Source organism: Oncorhynchus kisutch, linkage group LG18 (assembly GCF_002021735.2).
Source record: "Oncorhynchus kisutch isolate 150728-3 linkage group LG18, Okis_V2, whole genome shotgun sequence".
Classification (NCBI taxonomy): Eukaryota; Metazoa; Chordata; class Actinopteri; order Salmoniformes; family Salmonidae; genus Oncorhynchus; species Oncorhynchus kisutch.
In genome coordinates, this window is record NC_034191.2 from 67,497,550 (window position 1) to 67,523,568 (window position 26,019).

Consider the following 26,019-nt stretch of genomic DNA (forward strand, 5'->3'; position numbering starts at 1 on the left):
GAATGGGGCCATGTATCGTGAGTTTTTGAGTGAAAACCTCCTTCCATCAGCAAGGCCATTGAAGATGAAACGTGGCTGGGTCTTTCAGCATGACAATGATCCCAAACACACCGCCTGGGCAATGAAGGAGTGGCTTCGTAAGAAGCATTTCAAGGTCCTGGAGTGGCCTAGCCAGTCTCCAGATCTCAACCCCATAGAAAATCTTTGGAGGGAGTTGAAAGTCCGTGTTGCCCAGCAACAGCCCCAAAACATCACTGCTCTAGAGGAGATCTGCATGGAGGAATGGGCCAAAATACCAGTGTGTGAAAACCTTGTGAAGACTTACAGAAAACATTTGACCTCTGTCATTGCCAACAAAGGGTATATAACAAAGTATTGAGATAAACTTTTGTTATTGACCAAATACTTATTTTCCACCATAATTGGCAAATAAATTCATAAAAAATCCAACAATGTTATTTTCTGGATTTTTTTTCTCATTTTGTCTGTCATAGTTGAAGTGTACCTATGATGAAAATTACAGGCCTCTCTCATCTTTTTAAGTGGGAGAACTTGCACAATTGGTGGCTGACTAAATACGTTTTTGCCCCACTGTATATCAGTGGGGATTGTTTTTCACTGGCCTACACACAACACCCCATAACGTCAAAGTGAAATTGTGTTGAAATATATTGAGACAATAAGTATTCAACCCCTTTGTTATGAATTTCAAACACAGATTCAACCACAAAAAAACAGAAAAGCTTTCCAATGCCTTGCAAAGAAGGGTGGAGTTATTAATTACACTTAGGATGGTGTATCAATACACCCAGTCACTACAAAGATGCAGGCGCCCTTCCTAACTCAAATGCCGGTGAGGAAAGAAATCACTCAGGGATTTCACCATGATGCCAATGATGACTTTAAAACAGTTTAATGGCTGTGATGGAAGAAAACTGAGGATGGATCAACTACATTGTAGTTCCTCCACAATATTAACCTAAATGACAGAGTGAAAAGATGGAAGCCTGTACAGAATAAAACATATTCCAAGCATGCATCCTGTTTGCAATATGGCACTAAAGTAAAACTGCAAAAAATGCGGCAAAGAAATAAACGTCCAGATAAAAATGTCCAAAAATGTCCTGAATACAAAGCAGTGATCCAACACATCACTGAGTACCACTCTTCACATTTTCTAGCAAAGTGTTGGTTGCATCATGTTATGGGTATGCTTGTCATCGGCAAGGACTTGTGAGGTTTTTTTTTGATAAAAGGAAACGGGAATAGAGTTATACACAGGCAAAATCCTAGAGGAAAACCTGGTTGAGTCTGCTTTCCAACAGACACAAATTCACAAACAGACACAAATGTACCTTTCGGCAGGACAATAACCTAAAACACAAGGCCAAATCTACACTGGAGTTGCTTACCAACACGACATTGAATGTTCCTGAGTGGCCTAATTATAGTTTTGACTTAAATAAAATAAAAAATATATGGCAAGACTTGAAAATGGCTGTCAACATCCAACTTGACAGAGCTTGAGGAATTAAAAAAATAATAATTTGCAAATATTATATAATCCAGGTGGGGAAAGCTCTTAGAGACTTACCCAGAAAGACTCACAGCTGTAATCACTCTTAGAGACTTACCCAGAAAGACTCACAGCTGTAATCACTCTTAGAGACTTACCCAGGAAGACACAGCTGTTATCACTCTTAGAGACTTACCCAGGAAGACTCACAGCTGTAATCACTCTTAGAGACTTACCCAGGAAGACACAGCTGTTATCACTCTTAGAGACTTACCCAGAAAGGCTCACAGCTGTAATCACTCTTAGAGACTTACCCAGAAAGACTCACAGCTGTAATCATTCTTAGAGACTTACCCAGAAAGACTCACAGCTGTAATCACTCTTAGAGACTTACCCAGAAAGGCTCACAGCTGTAATCACTCTTAGAGACTTACCCAGAAAGACTCACAGCTGTAATCACTCTTAGAGACTTACCCAGAAAGACTCACAGCTGTAATCACTCTTAGAGACTTACCCAGAAAGACTCACAGCTGTAATCACTCTTAGAGACTTACCCAGAAAGACTCATCACTCTTAGAGACTTACCCAGAAATACTCACAGCTGTAATCACTCTTAGAGACTTACCCAGAAAGACTCACAGCTATAATCACTCTTAGAGACTTACCCAGAAAGACTCACAGCTGTAATCACTCTTAGAGACTTACCCGGAAAGACTCACAGCTGTAATCACTCTTAGAGACTTACCCAGAAAGACTCACAGCTGTAATCACTGCCAAAGGTGGTTCTAACATGTATTGACTCAGGGGTGGGAATACTTATGTTAATTTAGATATTTCAGTATTTCATTATCAATAAATTTGCAAAAAGATTCTGAAAACATTGTTTATTTATTGAATTCTGGCTGTAATATAACAACATGTGGAATAAGTCAACGGGTATCAATACTTTCTGAAGGCACTGTATATTTTAGGAGCTTTCATTCAATCAGCTGTGTTAAAGCTACGCTTTATCTCTCTCTTTCCCTCTCTCTCTTTTTCTCTCTTTTCCTCTCTCTCTCTTTCTCTCTCTCCCTATCTCTCTTTGTCTCTCTCTCGCTCTATTTTCTCTCACTCTCTGACTCTCTCTCTTTCTTTCTCTCTCTCAGAAGACAAGGTGTGGACTACTGTGGTAAATAATCTACCAGCCCAGACCTCAGTGACCGGCTCTAGCAGAGAGAGACGCACTGTGCTGCAACTCAACTACAGTGCGTCTATGGAACAGGTACACACACACACACACACACACACATACTGTGCCATTCGATGGCTGTTCATTGTGTCTTTCAGTTTAGTATTTCATCCCACCCTACCCCCTTTTTCTTTCCTGTTAACTCTTTAACTTTGTGGCCATTTTCATTGACTACTGACTTGTATGTGTTTGTGTGTGTGTTTGTGTGTTTGTGTGTGTGACTGGGTCTGTGTGTATACATGCGTGTGCGTGCATGTGTTTGTAACAGGTCACAGCTATTACCACCAGTGCAGAACACTGTGAACAACACGTGTCGTACGGCTGCCTCCTGTCCCGACTGCTCAACACACCCGGTAACACAGTGTTCTATTCGTCTCTACTGCAGTGTTCTTGTCTTCTCTACTTGTTCTTCTTCTACTGCTTGGGCTCAACTATCAGTCTGCTGTGTGTTCGTCCTCACTTATGTAGTGGGGTCATCTGGGTAGTGAGAGGGAGTGGTGTTTCTCTCTCCCCCTGTTAGAGTGTCACCCCTTTAGACAACCCGCTAATTAACATCTGATTATCCTATCCGTCTTCCTGCACTTTAATGTTCGACAAACCAAGGCTTTTGTTCAAGGTTGCTTCAGTTCTCTGCCCTGCTGGACTCCAAGATGAATTCCAACATTGAAATATTCACTCATGTAATGAAATATGCTCAAGGCCCTGTCTCTCACTGTGTTATTTAAAGAAGAGCCCAGCTGAGGCTGAGGACATCAATGAAATTAGTGGGAGATGAGACATTCAGTGTGTCAGGAAGAAGGAAACTAAAGATTAGATGATGGGAGAGAAGGACTGATACATAATGGCAGTGTGTCAGGAAGAAGGACTGATACATAATGGCAGTGTGTCAGGAAGAAGGACTGATACATAATGGTAGTGTGTCAGGAAGAAGGACTGATACATAATGGCAGTGTGTCAGGAAGAAGGACTGATACATAATGGCAGTGTGTCAGGAAGAAGGACTGATACATAATGGCAGTGTGTCAGGAAGAAGGACTGATACATAATGGCAGTGTGTCAGGAAGAAGGACTGATACATAATGGCAGTGTGTCAGGAAGAAGGACTGATACATAATGGCAGTGTGTCAGGAAGAAGGACTGATACATAATGGCAGTGTGTCAGGAAGAAGGACTGATACATAATGGCAGTGTGTCATGAAGAAGGACTGATACATAATGGCAGTGTGTCAGGAAGAAGGACTGATACATAATGGCAGTGTGTCAGGAAGAAGGACTGATACATAATGGCAGTGTGTCAGGAAGAAGGACTGATACATAATAGCAGTGTGTCAGGAAGAAGGACTGATACATAATGGCAGTGTGTCAGGAAGAAGGACTGATAAATAATGGCAGTGTGTCAGGAAGAAGGACTGATACATAATGGCAGTGTGTCAGGAAGAAGGACTGATACATAATGGCAGTGTGTCAGGAAGAAGGATTGATACATAATGGCAGTGTGTCAGGAAGAAGGACTGACACATAATGGCAGTGCGTCAGGAAGAAGGACTGATACATAATGGCAGTGTGTCAGGAAGAAGGACTGATACATAATGGCAGTGTGTCAGGAAGAAGGACTGATACATAATGGCAGTGTGTCAGGAAGAAGGACTGATACATAATGGCAGTGTGTCAGGAAGAAGGACTGATACATAATGGCAGTGTGTCAGGAAGAAGGACTGATACATAATGGCAGTGTGTCAGGAAGAAGGACTGATACATAATGGCAGTGTGTCAGGAAGAAGGACTGATACATAATGGCAGTGTGTCAGGAAGAAGGACTGATACATAATGGCAGTGTGTCAGGAAGAAGGACTGATACATAATGGCAGTGTGTCATGAAGAAGGACTGATACATAATGGCAGTGTGTCAGGAAGAAGGACTGATACATAATGGCAGTGTGTCAGGAAGGACTGATACATAATGGCAGTGTGTCAGGAAGAAGGACTGATACATAATGGCAGTGTGTCAGGAAGAAGGACTGATACATAATGGCAGTGTGTCAGGAAGAAGGACTGATACATAATGGCAGTGTGTCAGGAAGAAGGACTGATACATAATGGCAGTGTGTCAGGAAGAAGGACTGATACATAATGGCAGTGTGTCAGGAAGAAGGACTGATACATAATGGCAGTGTGTGGGAGTGGGATGAAAAGTATTTCTCTCCCCTCCCCCCTGTGTGGTTTCCACACAACACAACCATGATCAGGTCATTTGGCTGATTCCCAGAGGAAAACACACACACACAAACACACACACACACACACACACACACACACAAACACACACACACGCTCCTTCCTGTCTGTTAGCTTTTGTCTGAGTAGGAACTTTTTGTCAAAGTACAAACACAGCTCGGATATGAACTAACATTTCCGCAAGGTTGAACCATGATTTTACAGAGTAATATTGTCTGTCTGTGTGTTCTTTCAACCAGCTATAACATTCCATTAAGTGGGACATGATGTGTTGTGTCTTTCAAGGCACATGGCAACATTAGCAACAACACGTCTGTGGAAGTCAGGAAAGAACATGTGATGTATGACCCGAACCCATAGAGCAAAAACTTCCAGTTGCATTTTTGATAACATATCTACAGTATTTCACTTTTCAATGTGTATAGTATTGCTTACTAGGTGTTGTCCAATGACTTCTGTAACCACTCTCTCTTCTAATCAGGGTTGATTGGAAAAAGATGTTCAGAAGAGGACTATTATCATATCTTTGTACTCCCTGACGGCCATGCAGCCGAAACGAGTCAGAGTTGTAAAAGTGTTTTCCATTGAGCATACCATACAAATGAAGGCATTTTAATTCATTATATAAAGAGTGCCTTGGTCCTCCTTTCTTTTTGATGACCAATTTACCCCTTTTACCAAAGAGCACCTTCTGTCTACTAAAATCTACTATTGTGTACCTCAGCAGCACTTCCCTTCCTCCTTTGTTTCTACAAGTTAATCACAGCACTTGGGTAGTGCTCAGAGGAAGCAGCTCCACGGTCATTTTTTTCTGTGGGGACATTTTACAACTCAAACTATGGATTTTACCCAAGAGGCTACAAGATGTTCCTATTCCCATGAAGAGGGTCAACGGATTATTAGCACTACCTCATTGCTAGATGAGATGACAGCCACAGAGAATACTGGGATGGACTTGAACAAGAATTACAGAGACTTGCAACACCTTATGGAGAAAAACACCAAACTTGACCTCAATTCTATCACCTTGTCTGACTACTGGAGGAAAGGCCTAATCCCCAGAGGACTCCGTAATACAAAGTTTCCAGCTAATGGAGCACAAGGTAAAACTGAATTTAGAGATACATGGGAGGCTATTCTCAACAAGTGTTCTTTTGACCTAATGCTACTTCTAATAGAATTATTTAAAAAGGACAGACAACAGAAATGAAGAAGTAAAAAGGAAAATTACAGAACACAGTGACAATCCTAACAAAGCACAATATGATGATATTTTGAAAGAGAAAAATAGACACATTCACTCTGACATTGAAGCAAGACAAGCTAAGGACATTTAGAAGAGATGAAGACTACAGAGATGGCAAGGTCTTTGCCTGGAGAAAACCAACCTGAAAGAATTCAGAATCACATCCACAGAAGCGGAAGCCAACATCTGTTTCTTTCAACTTGACAAGCAGCGACGATGAGGGTCACTCCGGACACTCAGAGGAGTCACGCCGGTTCCCCAAGAGATGGAGAGGATGGAAGAGGCCAACACGGAGGGGGTGGGGGAGAAATCAAGGCTATCCAACCACACGGAGCAGGACCAGAACAAGGTTGTGATGAACATTTCTGGAGAACCCCTTTCTGATGATTGTGTAAGGATCTTGTCAAAAGGATTGTCCTTTGCCCCCACATACTCAACCAATGAATTCAGTACAAAGATGGACCTTTTTTGTTTCTACAGGAATCTACATCTGAAGGCCTTGTACAAGCAAAACATCTCTCCAACTACAGACTCCAGTCCACCTTTTGATCCATTGTCCAGAATGCCACACTAAATACATTTGCCAAGAAGGTGAATTTTAATGTGGAGAATCTGTTTAAGGGTCAAATGGACTCTAACCAAACATGACGTACCCTTTATAAGACAGAGAGGGATGCAGTTAAATCATTGTCCAAAAATGGACGGATTGTAGTTTTTTTTTAAAGCAGACCAAGATGGCGCTACAGTAGTGTGGAGTAAAGACAAATATGTGACAATGATGTATTCTACCAATCTCTTGCCTTCAACCCTACAGAGGACCTAAAAACTGAAGTGAAAGGGATCCTCACAGAAGCTAAGGAGAATGGCCACATTTCAGACAATGAGTTCACATCTATTTTCAATGGCAGTCTGCGTATGGCTTCTCTTTATCTTCTTCTAAAAGTCCACAAGAATCTTGAAAACCCCCAGCAGACCAGTCATTAGTGGTAATGAAAGTCTGACAGAACCCATCTCTAAGTACATTGATTACCTTATTCAGCCTTTTCTGACGTCACTCCCAGCCTATCTTCAAGACACCACAGATGTGTTGAACAAAATGAAGGAATAGAACAGCTTCCTTTTCAGTCACCATGGATGTGGAGTCTCTATACACCACCATTGAACATGAACAAGGATTGGCAGCTATGCACCATTTCTTGAGAACTCGACCTGAGACTGAGATGCCTCCTACAGAATTCACTGTCTCACTGACTGAATGGAATCATAACATCTTTATCTTTCAGGACCGTATTTTTAAACAGGTTAATGGATGTGCCATGGGAGCTACAGCCCTTCCTATGCTGGTTTGTACTTAGGTAAATGGGAAAATTACTTAATTTTGTATCCTTCTAAAAAACAGTTCTTTGACCGGATTATATGGTGGGGATGCTATTTGATGATATTTGCTTGTTCTGGTCCGGCTCAAAAGATGAACTTATTTCCTTCCACCAATACCTTAACAACATTAACCTTAACACCAAACTAATTATGGAGTACAGCAAGGATAACATTCATTTACCTTAACACCAAACTAATTATGGAGTACAGCAAGGATAACATTCATTTACCTTAACACCAAACTAACTATGGAGAACAGCAAGGATAACATTCATTTACCTTAACACCAAACTAACTATGGAGAACAGCAAGGATAACATTCATTTACCTTAACACCAAACTAACTATGGAGAACAGCAAGGATAACATTCATTTCACCTAACATCAAACTAACTATGGAGTACAGCAAGGATAACATTAATTTTTTGGACCTTGACATCAGTATAAATGACAAAGGTTGTTTGCACACATCAATCTTTAGGAAGCCTACAGATGGTAAAACCATTTTGAGGGCAGACAGCTTTCACCCCAAAAGGCTAAAAGAGAACATTCCATATGGCCAATTCCATAGAGTCAGGAAACAGACTACAGTGTCAAATCTGCTGAATTGGAGAATCCCTTCTTGAATCGGAGATACAGCGCTCAGGTCCTGAAAGATGCAGGTATAAGGGCTGGATGACTTGACAGAGAGGACTCGTTGAGAAGTGGAGTGCCTCGTGATGCATCAGACAGAGTGTCATTTGTTACAACATACAGCACTGAAGGAGAGAACATTCAAATAATCATTTAAAAGAATTGGGGAATCATCCAAAGTGATTCGCTACTACGCCAAGTCTTCCAGAGCCACCAGTCATAAGTTTTAAGAGATGTCCTACCCTAAATGACAAATTAGTTCACAGCTACAGTTGATGTCGGAAGTTTACATACACTTAGGTTTTAGTCATAAAATCTTGTTTTTCAACCACTCCACAAATTTATTTTAACAAACTATAGTTTTGGCAAGTCGGTTAGGACTACTTTGTGCATGACACAAGTAATTTTTCCAACAGTTGTTTACAGACAGATTATTTCACTTAAAATTCACTGTATCACAATTCCAGTGGGTCAGAAGTTTACATACACTAAGTTGACTGTGCCTTTAAACAGCTTGTAAAATTTCTGAAAATGATGTCATGGCTTTAGAAGCTTCTGATAGGCTAATTGACATAATTTGAGTCAATTGGAGGTGTACCTGTGGATCTATTTCAAGGCCTACCTTCAAACTCAGTGCCTCTTTGCTTGACATCATGGGAAAATCAAAAGAAATCAGCCAAGACCTCAGAAAAAAATGTGTCGACCTCCACAAGTCTTGTTCATCCTTGGGAGCAATTTACAAATGCCTGAAGGTACCACGTTCAACTGTACAAATAATAGTACGCACGTATAAACACCATGGGACCACACAGCCGTCATACCACTCAGGAAGGAGACGCATTCTGTCTCCTAGAGATGAACGTACTTTGGTGCAACAAGTGCAAATCAATCCCAGAACAACAGCAAAGGACCTTATGAAGATGCTGGAGGAAACAGGTACAAAATTATCTATATCCACAGTAAAACAAGTCCTATATCAACATAACCTAAAAGGCCGCTAAGCAAGGAAGAAGCCACTGCTCCAAAACTGCCATAAGAAAGCCAGACTACGGTTTGCAACTGCACATGGGGACAAAGATCGTACTTTTTGGAGAAATGTCCTCTGGTCTGCTGAAACAAAAATGGAACTGTTTGGCCATAATGACCCAAAAAAAATTGAATTTTTGGGGCATACAATCATCGAAGCTCTGCAGATTTTTTTGTGAGGATACAGAATCAATAGATCATTTATTTTGGTATTGCCCTCAGGTAGCCCGTTTCTGGTCTCAGGTTCAGGAATGGTTGAAAATGCATAACATTGATCTAAAATTGACCCTAGAAATAGTACTGATTGGAGATCTGGTCAATCAATTGCTAATATACTAATACTTTTAGTGAAAGTATTTATCTTTAACTCACAATCTGTGGATTCTATTCGATATATGGTCTGTAGAAGTCCAAAGAGGCTGGCCAGCAGAGATAGGTGGGATGGGCTGAGGGAAGCTGAGGGTTGGGATGTGGAACTGGAGACAGGTGGGATGGGCTGAGGGAAGCTGAGGGTTGGGATGTGGAACTGGAGACAGGTGGTATGGGCTGAGGGAAGCAGAGGGTTGGGATGTGGAACTGGAGACAGGTGGGATGGGCTGAGGGAAGCTGCGGGTTGGGATGTGGAACTGGAGACAGGTGGGATGGGCTGAGGGAAGCTGAGGGTTGGGATGTGGAACTGGAGACAGGTGGGATGGGCTGAGGGAAGCTGAGGGTTGGGATGTGGAACTGGAGACAGGTGGGATGGGCTGAGGGAAGCAGAGGGTTGGGATGTGGAACTGGAGACAGGTGGGATGGGCTGAGGGAAGCAGAGGGTTGGGATGTGGAACTGGAGACAGGTGGGAGGGGCTGAGGGAAGCTGAGGGTTGGGATGTGGAACTGGAGACAGGTGGGATGGGCTGAGGGAAGCAGAGGGTTGGGATGTGGAACTGGAGACAGGTGGGATGGGCTGAGGGAAGCTGAGGGTTGGGATGTGGAACTGGAGACAGGTGGGATGGGCTGAGGGAAGCAGAGGGTTGGGATGTGGAACTGGAGACAGGTGGGATGGGCTGAGGGAAGCAGAGGGTTGGGATGTGGAACTGGAGATAGGTGGGATGGGCTGAGGGAAGCAGAGGGTTGGGATGTGGAATTGGAGACAAGTGGGAGGGGCTGAGGGAAGCAGAGGGTTGGGATGTGGAACTGGAGACAGGTGGGAGGGGCTGAGGGAAGCTGAGGGTTGGGATGTGGAATTGGAGACAAGTGGGATGGGCTGAGGGAAGCTGAGGGTTGGGATGTGGAACTGGAGACAGGTGGGAGGGGCTGAGGGAAGCAGAGGGTTGGGATGTGGAACTGGAGACAGGTGGGAGGGGCTGAGGGAAGCAGAGGGTTGGGATGTAGAACTGGAGACAGGTGGGATGGGCTGAGGGAAGCTGAGGGTTGGGATGTGGAACTGGAGACAGGTGGGATGGGCTGAGGGAAGCAGAGGGTTGGGATGTGGAACTGGAGACAGGTGGGATGGGCTGAGGGAAGCTGAGGGTTGGGATGTGGAACTGGAGACAGGTGGGATGGGCTGAGGGAAGCTGAGGGTTGGGATGTGGAACTGGAGACAGGTGGGATGGGCTGAGGGAAGCTGCGGGTTGGGATGTGGAACTGGAGACAGGTGGGAGGGGCTGAGGGAAGCTGAGGGTTGGGATGTGGAATTGGAGACAAGTGGGATGGGCTGAGGGAAGCTGAGGGTTGGGATGTGGAACTGGAGACAGGTGGGAGGGGCTGAGGGAAGCAGAGGGTTGGGATGTGGAACTGGAGACAGGTGGGAGGGGCTGAGGGAAGCAGAGGGTTGGGATGTGGAACTGGAGACAGGTGGGAGGGGCTGAGGGAAGCTGAGGGTTGGGATGTGGAACTGGAGACAGGTGGTATGGGCTGAGGGAAGCAGAGGGTTGGGATGTGGAACTGGAGACAGGTGGGATGGGCTGAGGGAAGCTGCGGGTTGGGATGTGGAACTGGAGACAGGTGGGATGGACTGAGGGAAGCTGAGGGTTGGGATGTGGAACTGGAGACAGGTGGGATGGGCTGAGGGAAGCAGAGGGTTGGGATGTGGAACTGGAGACAGGTGGGATGGGCTGAGGGAAGCAGAGGGTTGGGATGTGGAACTGGAGACAGGTGGGATGGGCTGAGGGAAGCTGAGGGTTGGGATGTGGAACTGGAGACAGGTGGGATGGGCTGAGGGAAGCAGAGGGTTGGGATGTGGAACTGGAGACAGGTGGGAGGGGCTGAGGGAAGCTGAGGGTTGGGATGTGGAACTGGAGACAGGTGGGATGGGCTGAGGGAAGCAGAGGGTTGGGATGTAGAACTGGAGACAGGTGGGATGGGCTGAGGGAAGCTGAGGGTTGGGATGTGGAACTGGAGACAGGTGGGATGGGCTGAGGGAAGCAGAGGGTTGGGATGTGGAACTGGAGACAGGTGGGATGGGCTGAGGGAAGCAGAGGGTTAGGATGTGGAACTGGAGATAGGTGGGATGGGCTGAGGGAAGCAGAGGGTTGGGATGTGGAATTGGAGACAAGTGGGAGGGGCTGAGGGAAGCAGAGGGTTGGGATGTGGAACTGGAGACAGGTGGGAGGGGCTGAGGGAAGCTGAGGGTTGGGATGTGGAATTGGAGACAAGTGGGATGGGCTGAGGGAAGCTGAGGGTTGGGATGTGGAACTGGAGACAGGTGGGAGGGGCTGAGGGAAGCAGAGGGTTGGGATGTGGAACTGGAGACAGGTGGGAGGGGCTGAGGGAAGCTGAGGGTTGGGATGTGGAATTGGAGACAAGTGGGATGGGCTGAGGGAAGCTGAGGGTTGGGATGTGGAACTGGAGACAGGTGGGAGGGGCTGAGGGAAGCAGAGGGTTGGGATGTGGAACTGGAGACAGGTGGGAGGGGCTGAGGGAAGCAGAGGGTTGGGATGTGGAACTGGAGACAGGTGGGAGGGGCTGAGGGAAGCAGAGGGTTGGGATGTGGAACTGGAGACAGGTGGGATGGGCTGAGGGAAGCAGAGGGTTGAGATGTGGAACTGGAGACAGGTGGGAGGGGCTGAGGGAAGCTGAGGGTTGGGATGTGGAATTGGAGACAAGTGGGAGGGGCTGAGGGAAGCTGAGGGTTGGGATGTGGAACTGGAGACAGGTGGGAGGGGCTGAGGGAAGCTGAGGGTTGGGATGTGGAATTGGAGACAAGTGGGATGGGCTGAGGGAAGCTGAGGGTTGGGATGTGGAACTGGAGACAGGTGGGATGGGCTGAGGGAAGCTGAGGGTTGGGATGTGGAACTGGAGACAGGTGGGATGGGCTGAGGGAAGCAGAGGGTTGGGATGTGGAACTGGAGACAGGTGGGAGGGGCTGAGGGAAGCTGAGGGTTGGGATGTGGAATTGGAGACAAGTGGGAGGGGCTGAGGGAAGCTGAGGGTTGGGATGTGGAACTGGAGACAGGTGGGAGGGGCTGAGGGAAGCTGAGGGTTGGGATGTGGAATTGGAGACAAGTGGGATGGGCTGAGGGAAGCTGAGGGTTGGGATGTGGAACTGGAGACAGGTGGGAGGGGCTGAGGGAAGCAGAGGGTTGGGATGTGGAATTGGAGACAAGTGGGAGTGGAGTTGCAGGGCGGGGGATATAATGAGTTCAAATAAAAACTTTAAAAAATAAAACATAACAAAAAGTAAGTTTGAATGACACAGTGGGACAATGTTGTTACAGCTAATGCCAGTTTGCCAGTTTGCCGGACACATGTAAATAGTGCCATACATGCACTCAAATATATTCAGTTGGCCTTGCTGTTATGATTTTTGTTGTCCTTGATGTTTTTTTTTGCATTGTTGTTTTCTGTTTTCCGTTTTCTTTCTCTTTTTTCTGTTTTGTTCATTTTGTTGGTTGTTGGTAAATTGTGGGGGGGTATTGGGTGTGGGGAATGGAATTATATATTTTCTGGGGGGGGCGGGCTGTGGGAGGGTATTGGATGGTTGAGGGGCAGCTCTTGGGGGAATGTGGGGGGATCTTGGAGGTTAGGAGCTTGGGCTCGTGGCTGATGGATCGCTTGTTTGTGTCCCCATTTTTGACCTTGTGGGAGATCTGTCGACGTGCCCTTGAGCCGGGTGTTGACCCTGGTTGCTTCTGTGTGTTGCTCTGGGTGGGAGTCTGTTAGATGACTAATGTAATGTAGTTGTTGAGCGGCTTCACTGCAAGTATATAGTATGTTTTTAATAAAAATATATATAATTTAAAAAATGCTAGGCTCCTGTCAATTGTATCGTTGCCTATGTGAGAGGCAGATTTTTTTATTTAAATGTGCCGTTGATTTGGCATTATAGGGGAACGGAATAGTTTGGAGTGGAGTGTCGGACAAGGGGAGCTCTTTGAAAATGAAGATGGGATAACCTACCAAAACAAGCGAAATGAAGTATGCAGGTACAGTGCCTTGCGAAAGTATTCGGCCCCCTTGAACTTTGCGACCTTTTGCCACATTTCAGGCTTCAAACATAAAGATATAAAACTGTATTTTTTTGTGAAGAATCAACAACAAGTGGGACACAATCATGAAGTGGAACGACATTTATTGGATATTTCAAACTTTTTTAACAAATCAAAAACTGAAAAATTGGGCGTGCAAAATTATTCAGCCCCTTTACTTTCAGTGCAGCAAACTCTCTCCAGAAGTTCAGTGAGGATCTCTGAATGATCCAATGTTGACCTAAATGACTAATGATGATAAATACAATCCACCTGTGTGTAATCAAGTCTCCGTATAAATGCACCTGCACTGTGATAGTCTCAGAGGTCCGTTAAAAGCGCAGAGAGCATCATGAAGAACAAGGAACACACCAGGCAGGTCCGAGATACTGTTGTGAAGAAGTTTAAAGCCGGATTTGGATACAAAAAGATTTCCCAAGCTTTAAACATCCCAAGGAGCACTGTGCAAGCGATAATATTGAAATGGAAGGAGTATCAGACCACTGCAAATCTACCAAGACCTGGCCTTCCCTCTAAACTTTCAGCTCATACAAGGAGAAGACTAATCAGAGATGCAGCCAAGAGGCCCATGATCACTCTGGATGAACTGCAGAGATCTACAGCTGAGGTGGGAGACTCTGTCCATAGGACAACAATCAGTTGTATATTGCACAAATCTGGCCTTTATGGAAGAGTGGCAAGAAGAAAGCCATTTCTTAAAGATATCCATAAAAATTGTCGTTTAAAGTTTGCCACAAGCCACCTGGGAGACACACCAAACATGTGGAAGAAGGTGCTCTGGTCAGATGAAACCAAAATTGAACTTTTTGGCAACAATGCAAAACGTTATGTTTGGGGTAAAAGCAACACAGCTCATCACCCTGAACACACCATCCCCACTGTCAAACATGGTGGTGGCAGCATCATGGTTTGGGCCTGCTTTTCTTCAGCAGAGACAGGGAAGATGGTTAAAATTGATGGGAAGATGGATGGAGCCAAATACAGGACCATTCTGGAAGAATGGGACGGAGATTTGTCTTCCAACAAGACAATGATCCAAAACATAAAGCAAAATCTACAATGGAATGGTTCAAAAATAAACATATCCAGGTGTTAGAATGGCCAAGTCAAAGTCCAGACCTGAATCCAATCGAGAATCTGTGGAAAGAACTGAAAACTGCTGTTCACAAATGCTCTCCATCCAACCTCACTGAGCTCGAGCTGTTTTGCAAGGAGGAATGGGAAAGAATTTCAGTCTCTCGATGTGCAAAACTGATAGAGACATACCCCAAGCGACTTACAGCTGTAATCGCAGCAAAAGGTGGCGCTACAAAGTATTAACTTAAGGGGGCTGAATAATTTTGCACGCCCAATTTTTCAGTTTTTGATTTGTTAAAAAAGTTTGAAATATCCAATAAATGTCGTTCCACTTCATGATTGTGTCCCACTTGTTGTTGATTCTTCACAAAAAAATACAGTTGTATATCTTTACTGTATTTATCTTTAAGCCTGAAATGTGGCAAAATGTCGCAAAGTTCAAGGGGGCCGAATACTTTCGCAAGGCACTGTATATGAATTGTGAATGATTAAAAGTCATGACATCAAAAACCTCCAAAATATTTCAAAGCTCTCTCAGTAGACCATTTATTAAAATCCCTTTATTCATGGTCTTCTTGGATCATTTCCAGGATAACGACGCCCATATGTGATGCTGCTTAACCAGCCTTGATTAAGGGGAGGGGAGGCTATGCTGAGTTTTTAATCAAATTAAATGAAATAGGGGGAAACCAATGGTTCTTTTTGTTCCTAATTATGAGATTTATTGTCACAAAAGTCACAAAAGGCACATCTCTGGTTCCGTGATGGACACTGTGCATTAAGGCTGGATAGGCTGCGCTTCTGCTCTAAAAATCCATGAAATGATCAGCTGCATTATCATTAAGACCTGCTTTTTGGTGGTCTTAAAACTTCCCATTAGCGCTGCATGGAATTGTCACTTTTGCGCTTGTTTTTAAGGACACACCTCAAATATTGCCACCCCTCCCCTCAGTGCACCAAGCTGATGTTAGACAGGTAAATTGACAAACCTGGCATTAGGGCTGGAAGATGCCAGTGCGCCAGTTTTTACATGGCAAAATGTAAAACTAACGTGCGTTGCACCTCCTTAGCATCAGTCGAAAATAGAGCCCTAAATGTGATGATGTTGAATCAACGTGGAAAACTGATTGGATTTGCAAAAAGTCATCACCCAACGTTTAACCTAAAAAATATATGATTTTTTAAAATGTTGAATTCGTGTTAGTTGACAACTCAACCAAATGCAAATCAAAACTAGATGTTGAAATTACGTCTGTGACCAGTGGGAAGTAATCTACTTTCCCTCCCTCCCTCCCTCTCTCGCTCCCTCTCTCTATTTCACCAATGATCAGGGTTGCTGTACCATTCAGTTGAGTCTGGATTGAAAATTGAAAATGTTAGATGGGATTTTCTGTAAGGGTTTCTAAAGTATGTCATTCCAAGGAGGTGTGTTGGTGTGAATAGTAATGCTGAGATGCAGAACAGTGAGAAGCAGAATAATATAAGGCTAAGTCAGGGTAAAGTAAGAGACAGAATTGATTAATACATTCTCTCTCAGAATCCAGGGATCTAGAGAGCAGATGCTGTGGCTAGAGGGGGAAGGAAGAGAGCAGGCTGGAATAAAGCTGCCTGGGAGAGAGCAGTCTGGAAGAGAGTTGTCTGGAAGATAATTGTCTGGAAGAGATCAGTCTGGAAGATAATTGTCTGGAAGAGAGCAGTCTGGAAGATAATTGTCTGGAATAGAGCAGTCTGGAAGAGAGCAGTCTAGAAGAGAGTTGTCTGGAAGAGATCAGTCTGGAAGAGAGTTGTCTGGGAGAGAGCAGTCTGGGAGAGAGCAGTCTGGAAGAGAGTTGTCTGGAAGAGAGCAGTCTGGAAGAGAGTTGTCTGGAAGAGAGCAGTCTGGAAGAGAGTTGTCTGGAATAGAGCAGTCTGGAAGAGAGTTGTCTGGAAGAGAGCAGTCTAGAAGAGACTTGTCTGGAAGAGAGCAATCTGGAAGAGAGTTGTCTGGAATAGAGCAGTCTGGAAGAGAGTTGTCTGGAAGAGAGCAGTCTAGAAGAGACTTGTCTGGAAGAGAGCAATCTGGAAGAGAGTTGTCTGGAAGAGAGCTGTCTGGAATAGAGCTGTCTGAAATAGAGCAGTCTGGAAGAGAGCAGGCTGGAAGAGAGCTGTCTGGAAGAGAGCTGTCTGGAAGAGAGCTGTCTGGAAGAGAGCTGTCTGGAAGAGAGCTGTCTGGAATAGAGCTGCCTGGAATAAAGCTGCCTGGAATAAAGCTGCCTGGAAGAGAGCTGTCTGAGTGAGAGCTGTCTGGAATAGAGCTGCCTGGAATAGAGCTGCCTGGAAAAAAGCTGTCTGGAATAGAGCTGCCTGGAATAAAGCTGCCTGGAAGAAAGCTGTCTGAATGAGAGCTGTCTGGAATAGAGCTGCCTGGAATAAAGCTGCCTGGAATAAAGCTGTCTGGAATAGAGCTGCCTGGAATAAAGCTGCCTGGAAGAGAGCTGTCTGAATGAGAGCTGTCTGAATGAGAGCTTTCTGAATGAGAGCTGTCTGAATGAGAGCTGTCTGAATGAGAGCTGTCTGAATGAGAGCTGTCTGAATGAGAGCTGCCTGGAATAGAGCTGTCTGAATGAGAGCTGTCTGAATGAGAGCTGTCTGAATGAGAGCTGTCTGAATGAGAGCTGTCTTAATGAGAGCTGTCTGAATGAGAGCTGTCTGAATGAGAGCTGTCTGAATGAGAGCTGCCTGGAATAGAGCTGTCTGAATGAGAGCTGTCTGAATGAGAGCTGTCTGAATGAGAGCTGTCTGAATGAGAGCTGTCTTAATGAGAGCTGTCTGAATGAGAGCTGTCTGAATGAGAGCTGTCCGTAATGAGTTGTTATTATTTTCTGACCCATTACATTGGTGTACTTGTTTTTATTTTATAGTTTTATATAGTTTTATTTTTACAGACGGCAGAAAGAATACTACATTATAAAACGATTTTTCCTCTATTTCTTGTCATTTGAGTCCACACAGCAGCTGTAGCATAGGGAGAACAGAGTGGTGTTGTGCCTTGTGGAGTGGAAAATAGCACGCAGTTTCACTCACAAATAAATGATTGCGAAATGCTACTGTGTCATTTACAATGGGTTCTGGCTGGATGTGAAGTGATGGTTTATATTGTTGCTGCCACCGAAACAGATCCTGAGCTACCCTTCCTCTACAATAGGTTTTGATATTCACTACAGAGCTAAGCTTTCTGACCCGCTTCAAACAACCTCTGAGGAGAACGAAGGATAGAAGATTGTGTGCGTGCATAGGGGGGTGAATGTTTACATGCGCACTTGGCTTTGTGTGTGCGTGCGTGTGTGTGTGTGTGTGTGTATATGAGTGTATATGTGTCAGTATGTGTGTACTCTCTGCTCCTGCTGACACAACTCTCTACAGGGTACCGAGCCTCTGCTTTTTACTGAAATAGCCTCCTAACTGCTTCATCCATATCAGTTATGGAATTATCATATCCCCCCAACACACGCACGCACACACACATGCACACACACACACATACAGACTCCTTCATCCATCAGTTGTGAAATTATCATAATCCAGATATGGGAGACTGGTGCCGTGTGGGGGGGCTAAAGATTCAGATTAGACTAACAGCATGACCTATACACAAGTGTGTGTGTGTGTGTGTGTGTGTGTGTGTGTGTGTGTGTGTGTGTGTGTGTGTGTGTGTGTATGTGTGTGTGTGTGTGTGTGTGTGTGTGTGTGTGTGTGTGTGTGTGTGTGCGTGTGTGTGAGCGCGTGCGTGTGCGTGCGCGTGCGTGCGTGTGTGCGTCCGTGTGTACAAGTCTGTGTGTGAGGTGCAAAACCATTTTCATCTAAGGTGGGAGAGGTTGATGAATTGCAAAAAAGAAAGGAGGTGAAAAACCGCTCTCTCTCTTTTCCTCCCAGCGATCAATGCCGGTCGCTAGCTGGGTTAGCCTCAGTGAAGCTCCAGGGATAGGGAGGCTGGTAGGCCTCACCCTGTCTCCCCCAATTCCCCATACTTCATCTCAATAAGCCCCCTGTCTTTTCCACTTGTGAAGGAGTGAGGGAAAATAGACAGGTTGGCATTCATAGAGATGACTCATGTTCTGGAGGTAGCTCTGCAGAATGGTCGCTAGCTGGCACAGCCACAAAGTCATGAAATCTAACCCTAACCTTAACCCTAAACTTAACCACACTGCAAACATTTGTTTTCATAAAGTTTTACGATAAAGCCAATTTTGACTTTAAAGCTGTCCCATCTAGCGGAAACCGATCAGCATTCAATACTATTGTTCCCTCCAATACATCACTGGGGCCGTGTTCCCATCCATCCAGGACATCTACTGTGCTTGAAACTGTACCTGAGGAAGTCCCCCAACATCATTAAGGACCTCACACACCCCAGCCACGAGCTGTTCACTCCCTTAACGTTGGGCAGATAGTATCAGAGCAATTTAAACACTTGCCAACCAATTCCCCCCAACCTGATACATGTGTAAATATTGTAGTATAAATTGTGCCTACCTGGGGGGGGGGGGGGGGGGTAGAATTAGATTTATTTGACCTTTATTTCAAATCAAATCAAATCAAATGTATTTATATAGCCCTTCGTACATCAGCTGATATCTCAAAGTGCTGTACAGAAACCCAGCCTAAAACCCCAAACAGCAAGCAATGCAGGTGTAGAAGCACGGTGGCTAGGAAAAACTCCCTAGAAAGGCCAAAACCTAGGAAGAAACCTAGAGAGGAACCAGGCTATGTGGGGTGGCCAGTCCTCTTCTGGCTGTGCCGGGTGGAGATTATAACAGAACATGGCCAAGATGTTCAAATGTTCATAAATGACCAGCATGGTCGTATAATAATAAGGCAGAACAGTTGAAACTGGAGCAGCAGCACGGCCAGGTGGACTGGGGACAGCAAGGAGTCATCATGTCAGGTAATCCTGGGGCATGGTCCTAGGGCTCAGGTCCACCGAGAGAGAGAAAGAAAGAGAGAAGGAGAGAATTAGAGAACGCACACTTAGATTCACACAGGACACCGAATAGGACAGGAGAAGTACTCCAGATATAACAAACTGACCCTAGCCCCCCGACACATAAACTACTGCAGCATAAATACTGGAGGCTGAGACAGGAGGGGTCAGGAGACACTGTGGACCCATCCGAGGACACCCCCGGACAGGGCCAAACAGGAAGGATATAACCCCACCCACTTTGCCAAAGCACAGCCCCCACACCACAAGAGGGTAAAGAATTTAAGGTAAAGAATTAAGGCAGGGGTTAAGGGTTAGTGGTTAGTGGTTAGGTTTAGGTTTAGGGTTTGGGTTATGGTAACGGGTTAAGGTTAGGATTAGCGTTATAGTTGGGGGTTAAGGGTTAGTGGTTAGGTTTAGGGTTTGGGTTATGGTAACGGGTTAAGGTTAGGGTTAAGGTTAGGATTAGCGTTATAGTTAGGTTTAGGTTTAGGGTTTGGGTTATGGTAACAGGTTAAGGTTAGGATTAGCGTTATAGTTAGGGTTAGGTTAGTGGCTAGGTTTAGGGTTTGGGTTATGGTAACGGGTTATGGTAACGGGTTAAGGTTATGATTAGCGTTATAGTTAGGGTTAGGTTAGTGGCTAGGTTTAGGGTTTGGGTTATGGTAACGGGTTAAGGTTAGGATTAGCGTTATGGTTAGGTTAGTGGCTAGGTTTAGGGTTTGGATTAGCGTTATAGTTAGGGTTAGGTTAGTGGCTAGGTTTAGGGTTTGGGTTATGGTAACGGGTTAAGGTTAGGATTAGCGTTATAGTTAGGGTTAGGTTAGTGGCTAGGTTTAGGGTTTGGGTTATGGTAACGGGTTAAGGTTAGGATTAGCGTTATAGTTAGGGTTAGGTTAGTGGCTAGGTTTAGGGTTTGGGTTATGGTAACGGGTTAAGGTTAGGATTAGCGTTATAGTTATAGTTAGGTTAGTGGTTAGGTTTAGGGTTTGGGTTATGGTAACGGGTTAAGGTTAGGATTAGCGTTATAGTTAGGGTTAGGTTAGTGGCTAGGTTTAGGGTTTGGGTTATGGTAACGGGTTAAGGTTAGGATTAGCGTTATAGTTAGGGTTAGGTTAGTGGCTAGGTTTAGGGTTTGGGTTATGGTAACGGGTTAAGGTTAGGATTAGCGTTATAGTTAGGGTTAGGTTAGGGGTTAGGGAAAATATGATTTTTAATGGAAATACATTTTAGGTCCCCATGAGGATAGAACATAACGTGTGTGTGTGTGTGTGTGTGTGTGTGTGTGTGTGTGTGTGTGTGTGTGTGTGTGTGTGTGTGTGTGTGTGTGTGTGTGTGTGTGTGTGTGTGTGTGTGTAATGTCTTAGTAAAACACCTTCCCGCTCCACCTGCCTCAGTTCCTCCATAAAATGACACATAGAACAGATGGATCATAGGATTTCTCTGAGCGCTTCCTCTATAATGGAACAGAATATGAAATTGCATTCTTCCATTCTATACAATCCCTATTCTATACAGAATGTAACAGCTGGTGCATTGTGTACATCACATAAAGTATAGAACAGTGGAAGGCTGCACTGACCCTGCACTGACCCTCAGGCTAGAGAGAGAGAGAGAGAGAGAGAGAGAGGTGGATTGGAGGTGGAGAGAGGGGGAGGGAGAGAAAGGGATGGAGAGAGTGTGTGAGTGGGGGGGTGACTGTAACCTTGGTAACCTCTCCCCATACTTCCAGAGAGACAGTTGTTGATCTGTGAACTCTGGCTGTATTGATTGGGTTGAATTATGTTGTACAACATATTCTATCCCCCTATTACTATTAATCTTCCTCACCCCTCTCTCCCTCTCATACATTCCCCTCTCTCTCTCTCTGACTCTGCCTTCCCCTCTCTCCCTCTCACACATTCCCCTCTCTCTCTCTGACTCTGCCTTCCCCTCTCTCCCTCTCACACATTCCCCTCTCTCTCTCTGACTCTGCCTTCCCCTCTCTCCCTCTCACACATTCCTCTCTCTCTCTCTGACTCTGCCTTCCCCTCTCTCCCTCTCACACATTCCCCTCTCTCTCTCTGACTCTGCCTTCCCCTCTCTCCCTCTCACACATTCCTCTCTCTCTCTCTGACTCTGCCTTTCCCTCTCTCCCTCTCACACATTCCCCTCTCTCTCTCTGACTCTGCCTTCCCCTCTCTCCCTCTCACACATTCCTCTCTCTCTCTCTGACTCTGCTTTCCCCTCTCTCCCTTGCACACATTCCTCTCTCTCTCTCTGACTCTGCCTTCCCCTCTCTCCCTCGCACACATTCCTCTCTCTCTCTCTGACTCTGTCTTCCCCTCTCTCCCTCTCACACATTCCTCTCTCTCTCTCTGACTCTGCCTTCCCCTCTCTCCCTCTCACACATACCTCTCTCTCTCTCTGACTCTGCTTTCCCCTCTCTCCCTTGCACACATTCCTCTCTCTCTCTCTGACTCTGCCTTCCCCTCTCTCCCTCACACACATTCCTCTCTCTCTCTCTGACTCTGCCTTTCCCCTCTCTCCCTTGCACACATTCCTCTCTCTCTCTCTGACTCTGCCTTCCCCTCTCTCCCTCGCACACATTCCTCTCTCTCTCTCTGACTCTGTCTTCCCCTCTCTCCCTCTCACACATTCCTCTCTCTCTCTCTGACTCTGCCTTCCCCTCTCTCCCTCTCACACATTCCTCTCTCTCTCTCTGACTCTGTCTTCCCCTCTCTCCCTCTCACACATTCCTCTCTCTCTCTCTGACTCTGCCTTCCCCTCTCTCCCTCTCACACATACCTCTCTCTCTCTCTGACTCTGCTTTCCCCTCTCTCCCTCTCACACATACCTCTCTCTCTCTCTGACTCTGCTTTCCCCTCTCTCCCTTGCACACATTCCTCTCTCTCTCTCTGACTCTGCCTTCCCCTCTCTCCCTCACACACATTCCTCTCTCTCTCTCTGACTCTGTCTTCCCCTCTCTCCCTCTCACACATTCCTCTCTCTCTCTCTGACTCTGCCTTTCCCTCTCTCCCTCGCACACATTCCTCTCTCTCTCTCTGACTCTGCCTCCCCTCTCTCCCTCTCACACATTCCCCTCTCTCTCTCTGACTCTGCCTTCCCCTCTCTCCCTCTCTCGCTCTTTCTCTCTCTCTCTCTCTGACTCTGCCTTCCCCTCTCTCGCTCTCTCTCTCTCTCTCTCTCTCTTTCTTTGCCGTCACCTTCATTTAGTTGTTTTGTCCTCCTTTGTAATGATGAGTGTTGAGCATCTCCCTGGCAGGCCTGGTAAACAAGTTAAATGGATGGATGGAGTGAATGAAAAAGTGTTGTAAAAAATGAGACCATCCCCACGAAGCCATTTTGTCATGACATATCTGTCCATCGGCCTTGACCCGGACGCGTACAAGACTAAATCTGACTGATTGTCACACACACACACACACACACACACACACACACACACACACACACACACACACACAGAAATTACCATCCGGTAATGATGATTAGGGTTGTTTATGGTCTCCAGCCCACACTTTGTCATTTACAATGGCTATCAGTGTGTGTGTGTGTGTGTGTGTGTGTGTGTGTGTGTGTGTGTGTGTGTGTGTGTGTGTGTGTGTGTGTGTGTGTGTGTGTGTGTGTGTGTGTGTGTGTGTGTGACCAGCATGCTAGTATGCAAGTCCAGACATTCAACAAGCCACTACCAAGCAAAGAGAGAGGGAGAGAGAGAGGGGGGGGGGGGGGGGTGAGATAGAGAGGGAGAGAGAGGGGGGAGATAGAGAGGGAGAGAGAGGGGGGAGAGAGAGGGGGAGAGGGAGAGATGGAAGTAGAGCCAAACTGACGAGAATAGAGGAAGAGAAAGAATGAGAGATGAGGGGTGGGGGGTTACATAGCAAGGGATTAAGCGGAGCGGGGGAGTATAAACGAGAGAGAGAGAGAGAGAGGGGGGGGGGGCGAGAGAGAGAAAGAGAGAGAGAGGAGAGAGAGAGAGAGACAGGGAGAGAGAGGAGAGAGAGAGAGAGAGAGAGAGAGAGAGAGAGCCAGAGGGGAAAACAGTATTTCTGTCACTAGATAACCCTGTGACTGACAGCTTCATTTCCCTGCCATAGAGATCAAGCCAAGCAATTAGATCCAAAATGGCGTCCGTAGTGCTCCTATCCCTGTCAGGAGGATCATAGCCTTTCAGGGTGTCAGACTGCATTTGTAGGTTATTCAGCCGTAATAGCCTCCATAGTGTTCATATCCCTGTCACTGAGATCATAGCCTTTCACAAAGACAGAGTGTTGCTGCAGGTCATCAGAGCCGTAATAGCAGCCATAATGTTTGTATCCCTGTCGGAGTGGCAGGCCAGTGGAACTTTAATGGTATCTGCACCTGCTCTTCATATACCTGTCAGAGGCAGCAGACCCCAGCCATCAGAACCCTAATGGCGTCTAGAGAAGATTGTTTCCAGCTCATTCAGACACTGTTGTCCTTAACCCCAATGACAGCGGGTGGCAACACACACACGTACACACACACACCCATACATACACACACACTGTAAAAATTCTCTCTCATCCTGCTCATGTCCCAGTGTATTTCCAGTAGGTAGGTAGCCCATGGGGCATGCTGCCTGTATTGATCTGATGTCCCTCGTATATTACTGCAAACACACAACTAGCTGGCCTTACACACACATTCACTCTCAATGTGTTGTGTGTGTGTGTGTGTGTGTGTGTGTGTGTGTGTGTGTGTGTGTGTGTGTGTGTGTGTGTGTGTGTGTGTGTGTGTGTGTGTGTGTGTGTGTGTGTGTGTGTGTGTGTGTGTGTGTGTGTGTGTGTGTGTGTGTGTGCGTGTGACCAGCATGCTAGTATGCAAGTCCATACCTTCAACAAGCCACTACCAAGCAAAGACAGAGGGAGAGAGAGAGGGGGGGGGAGATAAAGTGAGAGAGTGCGAGAGAGAGAGAGGGGGGCAGGAGAGACAGAGGGGGGAGAGATAGAGATGGAAGTAGAGCCAAACTGAAGAAAATAGAGGAAGAGAAAGAACGAGAGATGAGGGGTGGGGGTTACATAGCAAGGGATTAAACGGAGCGGGGGAGTATAAATGAGAGGGGGGGGGGGGGGGGGGGGGGGGGGGGGGGGGGGGAGAAAGCCAGAGGGGAAAACAGTATTTCTGTCACTAGATAACCCTGTGACTGACAGCTTCATTTCCCTGCCATAGAGATCAAGCCAAGCAATTAGATCCAAAATGGCGTCTGTCGTGTTCCTATCCCTGTCAGGAGGATCATGCACCTGCAGAGTGCTACTGCAGGTCATCAGAGCCGTAATGTTTGTATCCCTGTTGGAGTGGCAGGACAGTGGAACTTTAAAACCTCTTCGTGCACAGATCCCGCTGAAGGGATCAAAATCAACAACATCCGGTGAAGCTGGAGCGCGCCAAATTCAAATGACAAAATTGTAATATTAAACATTCATGAACATACAAGTATCCTACATCATTTAAAAGCTTAACTTCTTGTTAATCCAATCTCATTGTCAGATTTCAAAAAGGCTTTACAGCGAAAGCATAACATGTGATTATCTGTGGACAGCTCCCCGCATACACCAGCATTAAAAACATTTTCAAAACCAGCAGAGGCGTCACAAAAATCAGAAATAGCGATAAAATAAATGACTTACCTTTGAAGATCTTCCTCTGTTTGTAATCCCAAGGGTCCCAGCTACACAACTAATGGTCGTTTTGTTCGATAAAGTCCTTCTTTATATCCCAAAAAGGTCAGTTTAGTTGGCGCGTTTGATTCAGTAATCCACCCATTCCACTCGTTCAACATGCAGACAAAGGAATCCGAAAATGTACCAATAAACTTCGTCCAAACAAGTCAAACAACATTTCTAATCAATCCTCAGGTACCCTAATATGTAAATACATGATCAAATTTAAGACGGAATGTAGTATGTTCAATACCGGAGATAAATAACGAAGTGCGCGCCCTCATCCACGTGCTCCACAAGACTACAGTCAAAATGAGAGCCACCTTGAAAAACTACAACTACTAATTCATTATTCAAAAAACAAGCCTGAAACCCTTTCTAAAGACTGTTGACATCTAGTGGAAGCAATAGGAACTGCAATCTGTGAGTTATTTATTTGTATATCCCATATACAAGCGTTGAAATGGACAGTGACCTCAAAAAAAATAATTCTGGATGGATTTTCCTTGGGTTTTCGCCTACCCTATCAGTTCTGTTATACTCACAGACATTATTTTAACAGTTTTAG

General features: G+C 45.6%; 1 protein-coding gene across 1 annotated transcript in view; it reads left to right on the forward strand.

The window, feature by feature from the left end:
• Positions 1-26,019, forward strand: part of LOC109909926 (contactin-associated protein-like 2) — a 286,511-nt gene that overhangs the window by 220,061 nt on the left and 40,431 nt on the right. The window contains exons 10-11 of the mRNA XM_031795298.1: positions 2,662-2,777; positions 3,013-3,097. Coding sequence (XP_031651158.1) covers positions 2,662-2,777; positions 3,013-3,097 — 201 coding nt within the window. The remainder of the gene's footprint in view (positions 1-2,661; positions 2,778-3,012; positions 3,098-26,019) is intronic.